Genomic DNA, 13,814 nt, shown 5'->3' with positions numbered 1-13,814 from the left:
TGGGCACACAGGAGTAAAAATAGCTTTATTTTATGACTTGAAATTTTAATATTTAATGTTAGATCTAAGAAAAGGGAAAAAAATCGTGTATTTTGAGGTGTTTGTTTTTATCGTTGTTTTTAATTAGATGACCCAAGTACAAAGACTACCTGCTACCAGCATCATACCAGAGTGTTTTCCATCTCTTCCTTTATTATCATTCATTTTCTAGCATATAGACACTGTAGAGATGCTCTGGTTTGTTCAAGAATCCATTTTCTGCCATTAGCCAATATTCTGCTCATCCCCTGAGTTTTCTGGATCTGCTGCTTAACTTCACCTTCACATCTTGACTTTCCTTTCCTTTATTTTATTTTTTTTTTAAACACAGAATTCAAACTTCAAACAGGGTGTTAATACTCAGAAGAAGTCCTCAGTAAGTGTCTGGCCATCTGTCACAGTGACATGGAACTCCCTGTCTACAGGACTACAAAATCCATGTGCCTTGGCAGGTAAGGGAACAAGGCAACACCAGCCACCCTTTGCATTTGAGCAAGTATCCTTAGTAGACTTGCCAGTGATAATAAGCAGCTGCTACAGAGAACCTGACAAGTGTTCAGCTCTGCCACCAGATCTGGCTGTTTTATCACATAAATGCAGAGATAAAATGGCTCTACCACATGGAAGATGAAATTACACAGATTAAGACATTATTCTACATGGTAGGTGGAATTACGCCTGCTGTTGATTTGGGGGTTGGCTTTGTGACAAATAGAAGAGGAACACAGATTAATTCTGCAGCAATTGGAGAATGCACGTGTTGGTCTCATCTCTCATGCAGGACTATTGGAGCAATCTGCACAGGCTAGGACTTGGTGCATTTGTGCACTCCCCTGTTTCATTCCAATGTTGCTTAGGATGCATAGCTCCTCTTTTCATGGTTGCTAAGGTTTTGGCCAGAAAACTCTATCAGCTGCCTTCTGGCCAACAACATAGGAGAGAAATAATGGAAAGTATTACTCAACACTCAGTATTTTTAAAAAGGCTCCAATATTTGCCTTTTATATAATGATATGATTGTCCCTAGAGAGCATTAGAGAAACCAAAGAGAATGAAAAGAATGAGAGACCGAGAAAAAACTAATAGGATAGATAAAAATGAATTTGGAATGCTAAAAGCAAAATCTTCAGTTGTGATAGATCAGCATAATTCTAGAGATTTCCCTGGAGCTAAGCTCATGTACACCAAGTGAGGACTTAATTTTCTATCTAAAAGTCTCTAGAATATTGAGGTATCATTTCCTAAAGTAAGCTTGAAAATCCAAACAGGATGTTTGAAATTACTTCTCACCAAGACTTTCACGATTTTTAAATAGGATCTTGCATATCTAATCCTCAAACAATAGTCTTTGTTTAAAATTAATTTATTTGACCTCCTTAATATGCACTACTAAGCCATTTACTCCGATGCTTTACATGTAGAAGTCATATTCTGCTACTTCAAAGGAGAATATCAGTTTGAAATATTGGAGATTAAAGCTGTGGATTTCAGAGTCAGCATCAATTACAACTGTAATTTGCTATGCCTTTCCACATAGAGTACAAGTGTTCTTTACTTTAATTTTACACATTCATTAAAAGTCTTGAATATCTACACTAATTAATTTACACACACTTAGCCAAATGGTTTTGTCTTAAACACTTATCCCAGAAAATTATGCCTCATTCTTCTCGTAACCGTGCAATGGTTTAAATTATCCAATACTTTAAATTGCACTCTTTCATAGCACTTATGTACCTAACTTAAAGAACATTTATAGAAATTAAGAAAGCACTTGCTCCTTTCACTTTAGTACACTAGGGATTTTAAGGTGTTTTGAAAGCTGTTATTCATTTTATCACCATGATTTTCTGAAGAGATAGATTTTAATGTACTCAGAGAAGTCGTTACTGAAGAAGCTTCAGGAGGGTAGGAAGGCACAGACACCACTCCTCCTTGTGGCAGACGCAATAATTACAACAATTATCTGCTTGCTTGCAAAATTTCGGTAAGATACAAGAAAACAGAAGTGAGAGGACTGTGACATGTAATGAGGAAAATCCACAACTGGTTTGCAAATGAGAAGTCTGTATTTGCTATTAATTTAAATATCTACAAATAATTTGGGGATTGGTTCATTTTAATAAAACATTCATTCTCTTTCTATAGTGTTTATTTTTGTTCTAAAATAACAGATCAGATTTGCATTGATTTTGTCAAGCGCAGGAGAACAGTACCACCATCAGGGTGAAGGAGCTAGTTTAAGTGTTTAATTGTTGGGGATTTTTTTTTGTTTGTTTTTGTTTGTTTTTGTTTGTTTGTTTTATTTTGGGGTGGGACGTTTTTTGTATTTTGTGTATTTGTTTTTGTTGTTGTATCACTAAGTAGAAAACTGTAAACTGTTTTCACAGAATTCAGATGACATGGACAAAAATGATACTTCACAACTTTAAAACCTGGCAACTAAATTAATAACAGTAAGAATAGGGAGTTTAAACACCATCTTAGTAATAATCTACAATTAAACTGTCTTTAACACCACTACAATGTTCAGTGTCATCTAATCTGAATTGAAAATAAGCATTAGGGCCAATTCAAATCGGATTACAGAAATTCTGTGGTTCTTGATACATAAATTTGCTGAATCAGTAATAAACTAAGGAAAAATAAAATCTGATCTCTACAGGTTGTCCAACAGCTACTGTTTTGGTACTGCAGCTTTGATAGCCATTAAAGGAACAGAAGAAATGACAGAGTTCCAAAAAGAATAATTTCCTCTAAGCTTTTTTCTTTGTTTCCTTGTTTTTTTAAGTAAAAGCTTTTTGAGACTGCAGTGCTTAAGACTTATTTGTAAAGAAACTGTAGCCTTGTATTAATGATATTTTATTATAATAACAGATTACTGATAAAATTGTGGCTATAAGCCAAAATAAAGCCAGATATTTTAGATCTAATATTTCATAATCATTTCCATACTCAAAATTAGTCTATTTTATGAACTGAACAGACATAAAAAGGATTCTCTTGCAAAAGCTGTAAACTACTCTCATGGTCAAAACCTTGAGGTTTTTCTGACCAAACACCACTCTTACACGAAGAGCAGTAGTTTGGATTGTGTTTTTTGTTTGTTTGTTTGTTTGTTTGTTTTTGGGGGGGTTGTTTTGTTTCCTTCTTTTTTTTTTATTATGGGTTGATTTTCTGCTCTGGTCCTACACAATTATATACTGTTCAAGTCACAGCACAGGGAAACATTCAAAAAAACATTTATATTTAGTTCACACCTTCTCTTGTACACATATATATATTCTGTCCAGCTTTGTTCTGATAAGGAGACTGAAAATTAAATTATATTTTAAAATACAATGATATCAAGGCAAAATTTTTTTGTAAGCCAAGGGAAAATTAGCTTAATAGACTTGAGAAAAGAGAATTGCTTTTCATACATCAGCTTGCATAACTGAAATGTTCATAGTCAAATTTGCAATAAATGATTAACTGTTTTAAAATAATTTTAATTCAAGTTTAAATTTAAAATAAATCAGTCAATATAGAGTTTCTACAGCATTGCTAACTCATCCATGAGGTGCTGCACATACATATTCTATGCACACCGACAGTCTTTGACTCCCAGACACATTGTCAATGTCTTTCCAAAAGCAAAAAGAATGCCTCTAACATCTCATAGGTGTATTTGCAAAGTTTTCTAATGAAGACTCAGAATGAACAGCGTATGACATATTTGTTTGGAAATTCACTGTATTTCTGAGGAAACAGAGCATGGTTTCTCCTGGAGCTGAAAAAAAATCAAGTGACTCTTGTCTCACAGTCAGCACTGGAAGATATTACAGAAGCATCCCAGCCAGCACAGTGAATCAAACACAGAAGCAGACTATATGGCCCTTTTTTAAAAGGTTTTGAAGCTACTAATATAGCATGCTTTCCCCTTCATTTCCCACTGAGAAATCCCAGATGCATCATTACAGAATGACACTGTTGAATTACAGACCAACATGCAGACATATTGGCCACTGGACCACTGAAAGCACTGATGTTACAACACACACCTGGAACACATGTTGCTTGGCCAACTCATCAAATTTTCCTGGGCTAATACAATATAGAGCCCAATCTAAACATTTAAAAAGCAGCTAAGTAGCTTGAATATTTGCATACTATTAACTAGCTCATCTTTGCCTCTGCACTGAGGGAAAAAGAAAAATAAGAAAGAGCCCCTTCTTGGCTTCACTTCACAGATCATTGGAGAGACAACCTATGGGAAAAACCCTGGGTCAGTAAAAGATTTACAGAGAATATTCTGAATCTGAACTCATAGACTGTAAACACTGGAACACAGAGCAGGGAGGAGCTTCATCAAGTCAGATATGCCTTTTCCTGAATTGAATTGGCTAGTACCATCAAAAACAGTCACAATTAATCTATATATACACTGAAAGTTTTAGAAAGAGGCAAAATGTATTTGTGGTGGTCTCTAACATTTGCAGAATAACTTCTTTTCTAAAATAAAGTCAGTAATACTTAGGCCTTCTAGACTCTGTTCTCAAGATAATTCATTGCTACAACACATATTTTCTATTTTTCTCTAGTTTCTCTAAACATGCAGGTTTAAAAAGAATCATTTTATTTCCCTATCAAGACTCTACTGGCTAATGCAGATGCTCATTGTGTGAGGAACGTTACTCACCCGAGAGCAGAAAGTGTTACATATTTTGTCACGACATTCCATCATCTGAAGTCCTGTAATGTCATCTCTTGTACTAGTACAAGAACATTCTCTGCAACCATCTTCCCACGTCTTCCCAATGGGGTAGACGATGTTGTTGTGCACACACACCTATGGAATACAACAATTTATACATGAAAGAATACTGTGCTGCTCTAAGGACACGTTGCTGGCTTCAGAAGGCTGATTTTTAAGACATGAAACCCACCATAATTTTTATTAATGTTTCAAAGCCAGTAGAAACACAAGATCTTAAATTTGTGACCACTCTTTTGAGGAAAGGAAAGTAAGCACAGCCGAAGCTGCTGTTTTATAAAGAATGAATTGGAGACTTTTATTTGTATTCAGTGGAATTACCCAGGGTCTGACTCAGTTTCACTGTAAGTATAATGCGATACAACATTTAGAGAAGATAAACAGAGAGTCTTGTAGAAGGAGCCACACACACAAAACTTCTGCCAATTGTATCTGCTAATCTGAAAGATACTACTTTGGGCTACAAGCATTCATTCCTGTATCCTTAGGCCACCACATCTACCACAAAAGCAGTGCCATCTTTTATATTGCACTCTCTATTAGTAAATTTTACAACACGTTATTAAAGACATGAATGTCTGTTAATTTTATAGATGTAGAAATGATCATGGATCATGGAGAAATAAAATGACTTATGCAAGGTCATGAACTACTCAGGCTTAGAAAATAAAGCCTAGATCTCCTGAGCTGCACAACAGAGTAACCCTATATTAGGCTGCTAGGTAAGGTTGCTTTAGTGAACAGGTTATACTGCCCTGCAACTTTTCCTTAAGCAACCTTACCTTGAAAGTTAACATAATATAATGACTTAATAAAAAGTTGGCAAAATTAGGAAAAATTCATCCTTGTGAAGCTTTAACAGAGTTAGGTACTAATGTGGAAAAAAAAATTAAAATGGCCATGTAGTTTATGCAAGATACAATACCTCATCAGGTAGAGGCAAATGTAATCAAGGCACACAAGGAGTATAGGTATAACGTGTCCCAAAAATGTCAATAAAGTTAATATAGGATTGAAAGTATGCAATTCTAAAATACAGTAACTGTACTCATCCAAAAGCACATACATGTTATCAATAAATAAAAAAATAAATATATCAGAATGACCTCTGAAATTCCAAGTGTCTGAATAGCCTTGAAGTACAAAAGGTTACATATAGATATAATCATCTGAGTATCTCAAAGTCACAAAAAATGTGTTGGTAACATCAGAATAAAATGACTAATGAAACAAGCACAGTATGTTGCAAGGGTGCAATTTTCTCAGACATGTAAATTAAAAATGTATCATTTTCAGGTAGTCTGTTTGGTCTTTTGTTTATATCTATCTACGCTCTTACTGTGATGTTGTCCCCCCGTATGCAAAAGATAATCTTATCTGTTCATCCTGCTTACCGTTCCTGGAACACAGGTAGTAGATATGCAGCCACAGTCATTGGTGAGAGATCTGGATAAATATCCAGGAGGGCAGCTCACTGTTGAGTTAGTACAGCTGCAGGTACACTCATATTTATCACAGCACTCTGTCTTCTTAACAGTCAGCTCCCGATGTGGTGGACAGAAAGGTCTTTGAGCTAGGCTGCATGCTTCTCTGTTACAAGCTAGCAGAAAAAGGTTAAGCACAGAGCATTTCAGAGCACTGCAAATGAACAGGACAGTTCTCTGGCAGCAAGGCTCTAATTGCTACTGCAAACTGTAATACATCTGCTTAATAAACTGAGAAGTAATGCAGATATAAAAGACCCAGGTCAAAGATTGTACTGCAGGTTCAGAAGTTCCTATCCTGACAAACACATATTTGTATCTTCTCTCATATACAGAAAGATTTATAAAATAAACATAAGGGTCAGTGCACACATATCCAAGAGTACAGTGTTTATCTTTTCCTTAATTCAACAGTGTACTCAGAAAGGGCCAACAATAACTTTCTTTCAAGTCTGTGAAATCATTTATGTCTACTAGCTCCCAAAGAAAATCTTTCAGAGAGAAAATGTAGTGCATAAAGGACGTTGTCCATGTTGTTCAAATGCAGTGCTCCACTATCACCCAGGGCTAAATATAGATATACATATCTTACCACATGTATAATTTGGTCTGCATTCTCCAGGGTTGGTCAGTGCAAGCTGCGAGCCAGACTCACAGACAGGGACAGGAGGCAAATCACAGGAAACCAGATCACAGACTAAGAAGAGAAATTGAGGGAGTGGTCAAGACCATGCCTGACCAGTTAGCCTTCTAGAAAAGACATACACATGCAGGTCCATCCCCATTTCATTTATTCCCTACACTCAATTGCTATCTTAAAATACAAAGTAAGTTAGATTTCAGCAGGTCAATGTTTGTTTTCAAAAATAGCTAAGGGAACAATTCAAGTGTATGTTATGAATATTCTAGTTCTGATTTTGTACCTAATGTGCAAACACAGATCACACAAAAATAGGTAATTGGAAAAAAAAAATACACTTTTAGTGTGTCACTTTGGAAAAAAATAAAATACAATACAATAAAATAAAAACAATTCTCTATTGCCTTCTTCATCTCTTAAAAAGGGGCAAAGTCAAGTTTGAGTTTCTTCTTTTTTTCTTTTTTTTCCACACAGATGATAACTCAGTCATTCAGTGAGTTATAAAATTTAAATATATATGTATGTGTTAAATAAAGATGCAGATTTTATACCTTTGAAACATCTGATAAAAACACATACCAAGAAGATTCCAACAGTTTATGAGAACCTACCACACTCATATTCAGGGCAGCACTGGCTGGGGTCCCTGCGCAGACGAGGAACTTCACAGGGACCACACTGAACAGCTGGAGCGAGAAAAAAACGTTCACAAAATAAGCTTGGATAAGAACTAAAATGCTAGGTAAAAAAAAAAAAAAAAAATCAGTTCAAGTCTAGTCACACTCAGATCTAGACCAACTTACATTTGGTAGTATTGCAAGGTCGGAGAGTGCAGTTTACTCTCCTATTGTCTAGACATGTGCAGATCTTGCAGGGCTCATTGGAGGGAATCCATGTTTCCATGTGCTGCGTGGAAAGAAAAAAAAATGTTAGAAAGAAATCTAATAATCTTATATCCTGATCACTGTTGTACTGGTGGTAGGAGTGGGTGAGAAAAATTACTGTGAAAAACAAGAAGACTACAAGAGAGATTAGTTGGTTGCTCTGTTAACTGTAAGAATCCAAGGAGATGCGTAATTATGAAATGACTGTAGTGTACCAATTTAACAAAACATGTAAAGTATGCATGAATGAGATGAGGAATTACTATTGTTTTGTGCACAAGAAATGCTCAGATGTTATAAATGCAATCACAAGCTATTGTGAGAGTAACAGTGGACTACATACCATGATGGATGTTCAGTGATAATAAGGGAACCAATGATATTTTAGGAAATACATAGAAGTGGCTTCCTTCCAAAATTAGTGGTACGTAAACACAGAGAAATAAACAATGAATATTTTTGATCAAAAATATGTTGGGTCTCAACATTTGATTTCCCAGTGGTTTGCTGGCTGGAAAAACTATAGAAAGCCCAAATCTGAAACAATCACTCCTGTACTGATTACCAAGAGGTAATAAGCATACTCAGAAATTGCCAGTAAAGTACATCATTATTCAACCACTGGTCTCTCTCATTAGAGAGAGGAAAATCATTGATTTTAAAGATGTAGTTACCTAAAAAGTGCTATATACATTTAACATCCATTTGAATAGGTAGATAAGTGTGAAAAAATGCACTATGGAACAATAAAGTTAATTTGCACAGTCAGTCCAGGTTCAGTGTGAGAACACGTAAAGTAGGTTAGGACACTGCTAAGGGAAAATGTGTCAACCAGAAATTTCTGAAACGCATTTTATAAAAGCTTGCTGAGACCTTCAGTAATAAAGAAAGGAAACATATTGCCACCTGCACCTAGAGATATCTATGTACTTTAAGACATTACAAGAATCTGAAAGGACAATAAAAATGATATTTTACTTTCAAAGGTTAACACCATGGCAAGGATAAAACAGGAGGCATGCCAGAACAAGCCAACCAGAGATTTTACAAAGCTTAGAAACCATATCGCATAAAGTTGGTTAATCTGCAAGAAATCTATTTTAGTCAAGGAAAGCTTTCATTGATGTATTTCTAGTAAAGAACATTATCTCAGGGCTTGAGAAAGCCACTCAGAATCCTCTGCCAGAGCTTTCAATGGACTCAGGGTTAGGAAGTCCTGAGAAGGAAGCTGATAGGGAATGCTTACGTTTGCAGGCAGTGATGTGAAAAACATTTAGACATTTCAGAACACAAAGCAAGAATCACAACTTTTTACTCTTACTCTAGCATTTACCAGCCTCGATTTTCTGACAGGTTTTCCTCAGTGTAAATAAGTCTCTTTCTAATATCAGATGACACGACAAAAGATAGAACGGTGTCAGTAGAGCTCTGTATAAGTATCAGTATTGAGAATCCAATAAGCCCAAGCACTATCTTGGGTAGAATGGAACAGAGGAAAGAGCACCAGAGGGAAACACGGAGTTTAAGGAAATCATAACCCACTACAAATTGCACTGCCTGATATATTGCTCACATGGCTAATCCTGCACTGGAAGATAAACAAAACGGCTGTGTGAGCTGATCCTGCCCTGCCTGCCACTTCCCCATCCACACAGCAGCTGCATCTAAGCCTTGCTATTGGGGTACTAGACTAGAGGTTCTCGGAGTTAAGATCCCACTAAGGGGTGTGTGACAACTCGCATGAATTTCAGAACTTCTGCAAAAAGAAGCAGATATCACTGCAAACATTATTCTCAAGATGTACCCTGAGCTTTTCTTCATGACAGCTTGAAGCAATTATTTAAATGGAAAATGCACTACAATGCCCAAGGATTCGGGGATTAAAGGGTACAGACCCTACACTTTAATCTACATTTTAATTCTAATAACAATTTTATATAGAATCATGATATAATAACAAGAGTTCTCAGGCTTTCTGGTAGTTATGCACAGCTGATCTGTGTCTAGGATAGAAATTACATACATTGCATGCTATTCTTTTTTCTGTCAAGAGAAATAATATGAATTTTTTTTTAATTCCTCTTATTACGCAAAATTACCTTTTATTTATTTATTTATTTATTTATTTTTTGCCGGCTTGATAAGCACTACAGAAAACGAACAATACTGTATTTAAAACAAAGATCCACAACAGAACACACAAAAACGAAGGCTACATGCATGGAGATACTATAACCTTAAAACAAAAGCTAATACAAAATACAAGCCAAATGTGCTGAGTCGACCTCGCCTGAGCTATGCTGTGGCAGCACCAGCAGGTGGCGGGCGCAGTGAAAGTAAGGTGACTCGTGGTTCCTGCACTGGAACAGGAGTGCTCTTAGCACTTGCTTCATGTATCACCAAAAAAAAAAACAAACAAAAAAAACCTTGATCTTATGCTAATCAATGCAAACTGTATTTAAAAAAGGTGTTTCATCCAAACACTGCTTTTTTTTTTTTCCTTTCAGATTAACTGCACACATATATTGCTGAACTAAATGTGAGTGTAAATCTGTGTTATAAAGTTATTCAGAGTACATTTATTTACATGTTAAAATTCAACTTTTTTACTGAAAAAAAATAGACCACAAACACAAACTTCTGTTATTTACAGAAAATCTGTGTTAAAAATAAATGTCTGTCTTTAATAGCAGATTTTGCAAGTATGATAATACCATCCAAAAAACTCCTAAGAATCTAAAGCCCATAAAATACTTAAACTAAAGCCTTCTTAAAGTCCCATAACAAAACTGAAGATTTAAGAGGCCTGTATGACTTAGATGAAAACTCTCAGAAGCTGTGGGTGAAGAGGAACAACATTACACCCACAACAGGATATAAGGAGGTGCTTCTGCACCCACTTGTGTGATACTGAAGGGGAAATAAACAGTCTGTTTTACTGAAGTCCAGCACCCACCACTCATAGCTATTCCCCATCCCATTCTGCCACAGAGATGTCTGACTTAACTGAGGAAAGTGGACTTTCAAGAAAAAGAAAACGTTGAACTCCATCAAAAGAACAATCCTCATCTGCATATATTTCTTGTTAAAAAAAAAAAAAGAGGTAGGCTAGTATGGCTTGACATAAGGTCAACTTGGTCTCATGGCTCCACACCAACCACTGAAAATATTTCAGTTTGCTTTTCAAAGGTAATACTATACATTTTAAGCAAGTGTTCCAGATTAATGATTAAATTGTCATTACTGGTAAAAGCTTGCTGAATGGAAATGTTTATCTTGGTAAATGTTGACTTACGCCATCCCTCCTCTTTTCCCCCATCCCTCCCTCCACACAAATTTGTCATGCATTTCCGGGTGTGTATAGTCCCAGCTGTGAATTTTATATCCATCCCAGCCAATTTCACACTAGGTTCACACTAGGGGAGCTACATGGGGCCAACAGCCGGCTGATTATGAGGAACTGAACTAAAAAAATAAAGCATCTAAAGGAAAAAGTAGTTGGACATACAGGACAAACTTACTTGCAAAAGGACAAACCCCAAACACTTTCAAAGGTAACCTGCTAAATATATAGTTACCTGATGGTGCATGCCATCTTCACTGATGCATTGTGTGCAGACCTCTTCACCAACACAGCTGTCATTAAAAATCACCTGTCCAGCTGGACAGAAGCAGCCCTCTGTGGGATAATCCTTGCAGACACTGAGTTTGGTACTATTCTCACAGTGCTTTATGCAGGCTTTATGACAGTGATCATATATCAAATATGTGGGACATTTCATTGCTGGGGAAGACAGAAAAAAAACTCTTTAGATGGAGATTTGAAATGGAGTGATGTTTCTACTCATACATTCTCCAGAATTCTGCTGAGTTTTTTGAAAGCCATCATCTGATAAACATATTTTGTCCTCTGAAGCCATTTACATCTTTGAAAAAATATCTTTAAGAATAGCAAAATATGCAATAGAAACTGATTGTCATTAAATGACAGTCCATGGAAATAATCGTCAAGCTACATTTTCAAGTCCCATGAATCAGCATAGAACAACTTACTCTAATAATGGTTTAAATGAGCTGAACATCACTGGATAATAGACAGAATCTGGAATCATCTTTACATGTCTTAAAGAAGCACTGATAACAGTACAAAGTTAGGACTACAGCATTGAATAAAGAGATTTTGACAACTCAAGGGGTAGTAGTGTTCCCAGGCAACTAAAGAAAGCTAATAAACAGAATATTTTGTTACACCAACACTGAATCTGTTGGATACCTGCACCATATTAACTGAATTGCCCTAAGTCAAGAAAAGTTGCACTTCCCCTAATCCAACTCATAAAATTTTTTGCTGATGAATTCACAACACTGAGGGTATTGTCTCTAAAAGCAATCATAAAACTAAGGCTATAGCTATTTAAGAAACCTATGGACACTGTTTCAGTACCGTGTACTCCCTTAGGTCTACTTTATTTTCTCTGCAGCTTCAACTAGGAAAAGTGTTTCTTATTTCCCAGTTTGTTACTGCTGTGAGGTTTATAAAGCGTTTTTTTCAGTCCCCTAACAAAAAACACTGACAGAAAATTACTGAATGAAGAGATGAGTTCCCAAACAAGCAAACATTCATCAGATGAACTGTCTACACACACACACCTCTTAGCCAAAGGAAACAGAAAATAAATGCTTTTAAACTTAACCCTTTTCTGTTTCAAGAAATTCTAAATGCAATTATTTCTGGTTTGTTTGAGTCTATTGTTGTGGTTGTACGTGTGGACACATATTATAGTCCAGTATGCACAGAGAATCTTGAAAAGCCACAAGAACTTGACAGAGTCCAATCCCCTTACGAAATGCTTTGTTTGGATTCTGAAAATACAAAAGGTCTACCCATGAAAAACAGGAAAAATTGCCTGCTTAAAAATCTGTACTAGTAGCTACCTAGACTATTTTCAGCTTTCCAGAAAAACTCATTCACCAAAAAAAAATCTGCAGATAAGCCCGTAAGGACTGGTGCTTATTGTCTGTGATGGTCTCCATTCAGTTCTAAGAAATATGTATGAAAATACATCCACAGCGACTGTTAAGGTAGCATTTCATCTGCATTTTTATTCTAGTGTCAGCACAATGGCTTTCACCATGTTTATCTACCAATAGCCTTAAAGAAAATCTTGTAAACCTTCTCTGCACAAAATTAGATTAATTTATTTCAGAGTTTAATACCGATGCTCATTAGAACCTGGACAGCTCCTAAGTAGAATCCATACCAATGGATTATGGTATCCATAATTCATACCTCTAACATACTTCATGCCGTTTAGCCTCTTGAAGGAGCCAGGTGTGTAAAATGAGGTTGAGGAAAGCCAACCCTGACTCTAGATATTATATTTAAAAGCCTGTGGGCCTGTGTGAAATGGCAATGGTTTTCCAAGGAAAGAAGAAATGAATTAGTTATGTTTTGCAAAGTATAGAAGTGTTTATGTGAATGCTCTCGTCTCAAACTGGATTCTGGCTTTGGGCACATGGGACTGAAATGCACATAATCAGTGTCAGGACATGGGATAAACATTATAAATGTTCACAAAATCATTCTTAAACATTCTTTCATCTTCCTGGTATGATAACAATCAGGTGATTGTAGAAAGCCACCTCAGACACATTAGTGCCTTCATGCTCCAGAGGCCAGGTCCTACATGATTCACAGGTTACTGTTCATTTTGTATGGAAAATTCTCTCAGAGATACAGATGGTGAGAAAGCATTAAGGACTCTCCACAGACTGCCTCAGAAAAAAGTATTTCAATAAGCCACCCTCCTGGCTGGCTATTTCAATGCTTATTGCCTCTGAATAAAAGGGAAATGACAGTAGGTATTAACAAAAGGGAAAAATAAGGCTGAAAACCAAATGAAGAGTCCTTCTTCTGCCAAATTATTTTCAAATGAAATCTACATCAGAAAATAGCCTGTATGGTGCTACTATAATCATGTTGATATTTTATTATCAGTTGGTTGGATCCA

At 36.1% G+C, this 13,814-nt stretch overlaps 1 protein-coding gene across 1 annotated transcript in view; it reads right to left on the bottom strand.

The window, feature by feature from the left end:
* VWF (von Willebrand factor) overlaps positions 1-13,814 on the bottom strand; it is a 151,299-nt gene that overhangs the window by 26,054 nt on the left and 111,431 nt on the right. The window contains exons 38-43 of the mRNA XM_005012640.6: positions 11,382-11,587; positions 7,723-7,825; positions 7,531-7,605; positions 6,872-6,976; positions 6,190-6,395; positions 4,721-4,870 (exon numbers count right to left, since the gene is read on the bottom strand). Of these exons, the coding sequence (XP_005012697.1) occupies positions 4,721-4,870; positions 6,190-6,395; positions 6,872-6,976; positions 7,531-7,605; positions 7,723-7,825; positions 11,382-11,587 (845 nt within the window). The remainder of the gene's footprint in view (positions 1-4,720; positions 4,871-6,189; positions 6,396-6,871; positions 6,977-7,530; positions 7,606-7,722; positions 7,826-11,381; positions 11,588-13,814) is intronic.

Source organism: Anas platyrhynchos, chromosome 1 (genome assembly GCF_047663525.1).
Source record: "Anas platyrhynchos isolate ZD024472 breed Pekin duck chromosome 1, IASCAAS_PekinDuck_T2T, whole genome shotgun sequence".
Classification (NCBI taxonomy): domain Eukaryota; kingdom Metazoa; phylum Chordata; class Aves; order Anseriformes; family Anatidae; genus Anas; species Anas platyrhynchos.
The sequence above is the reverse complement of the archived record's forward strand: the minus strand, read 5'-3'. Positions and strand labels throughout refer to the sequence as shown.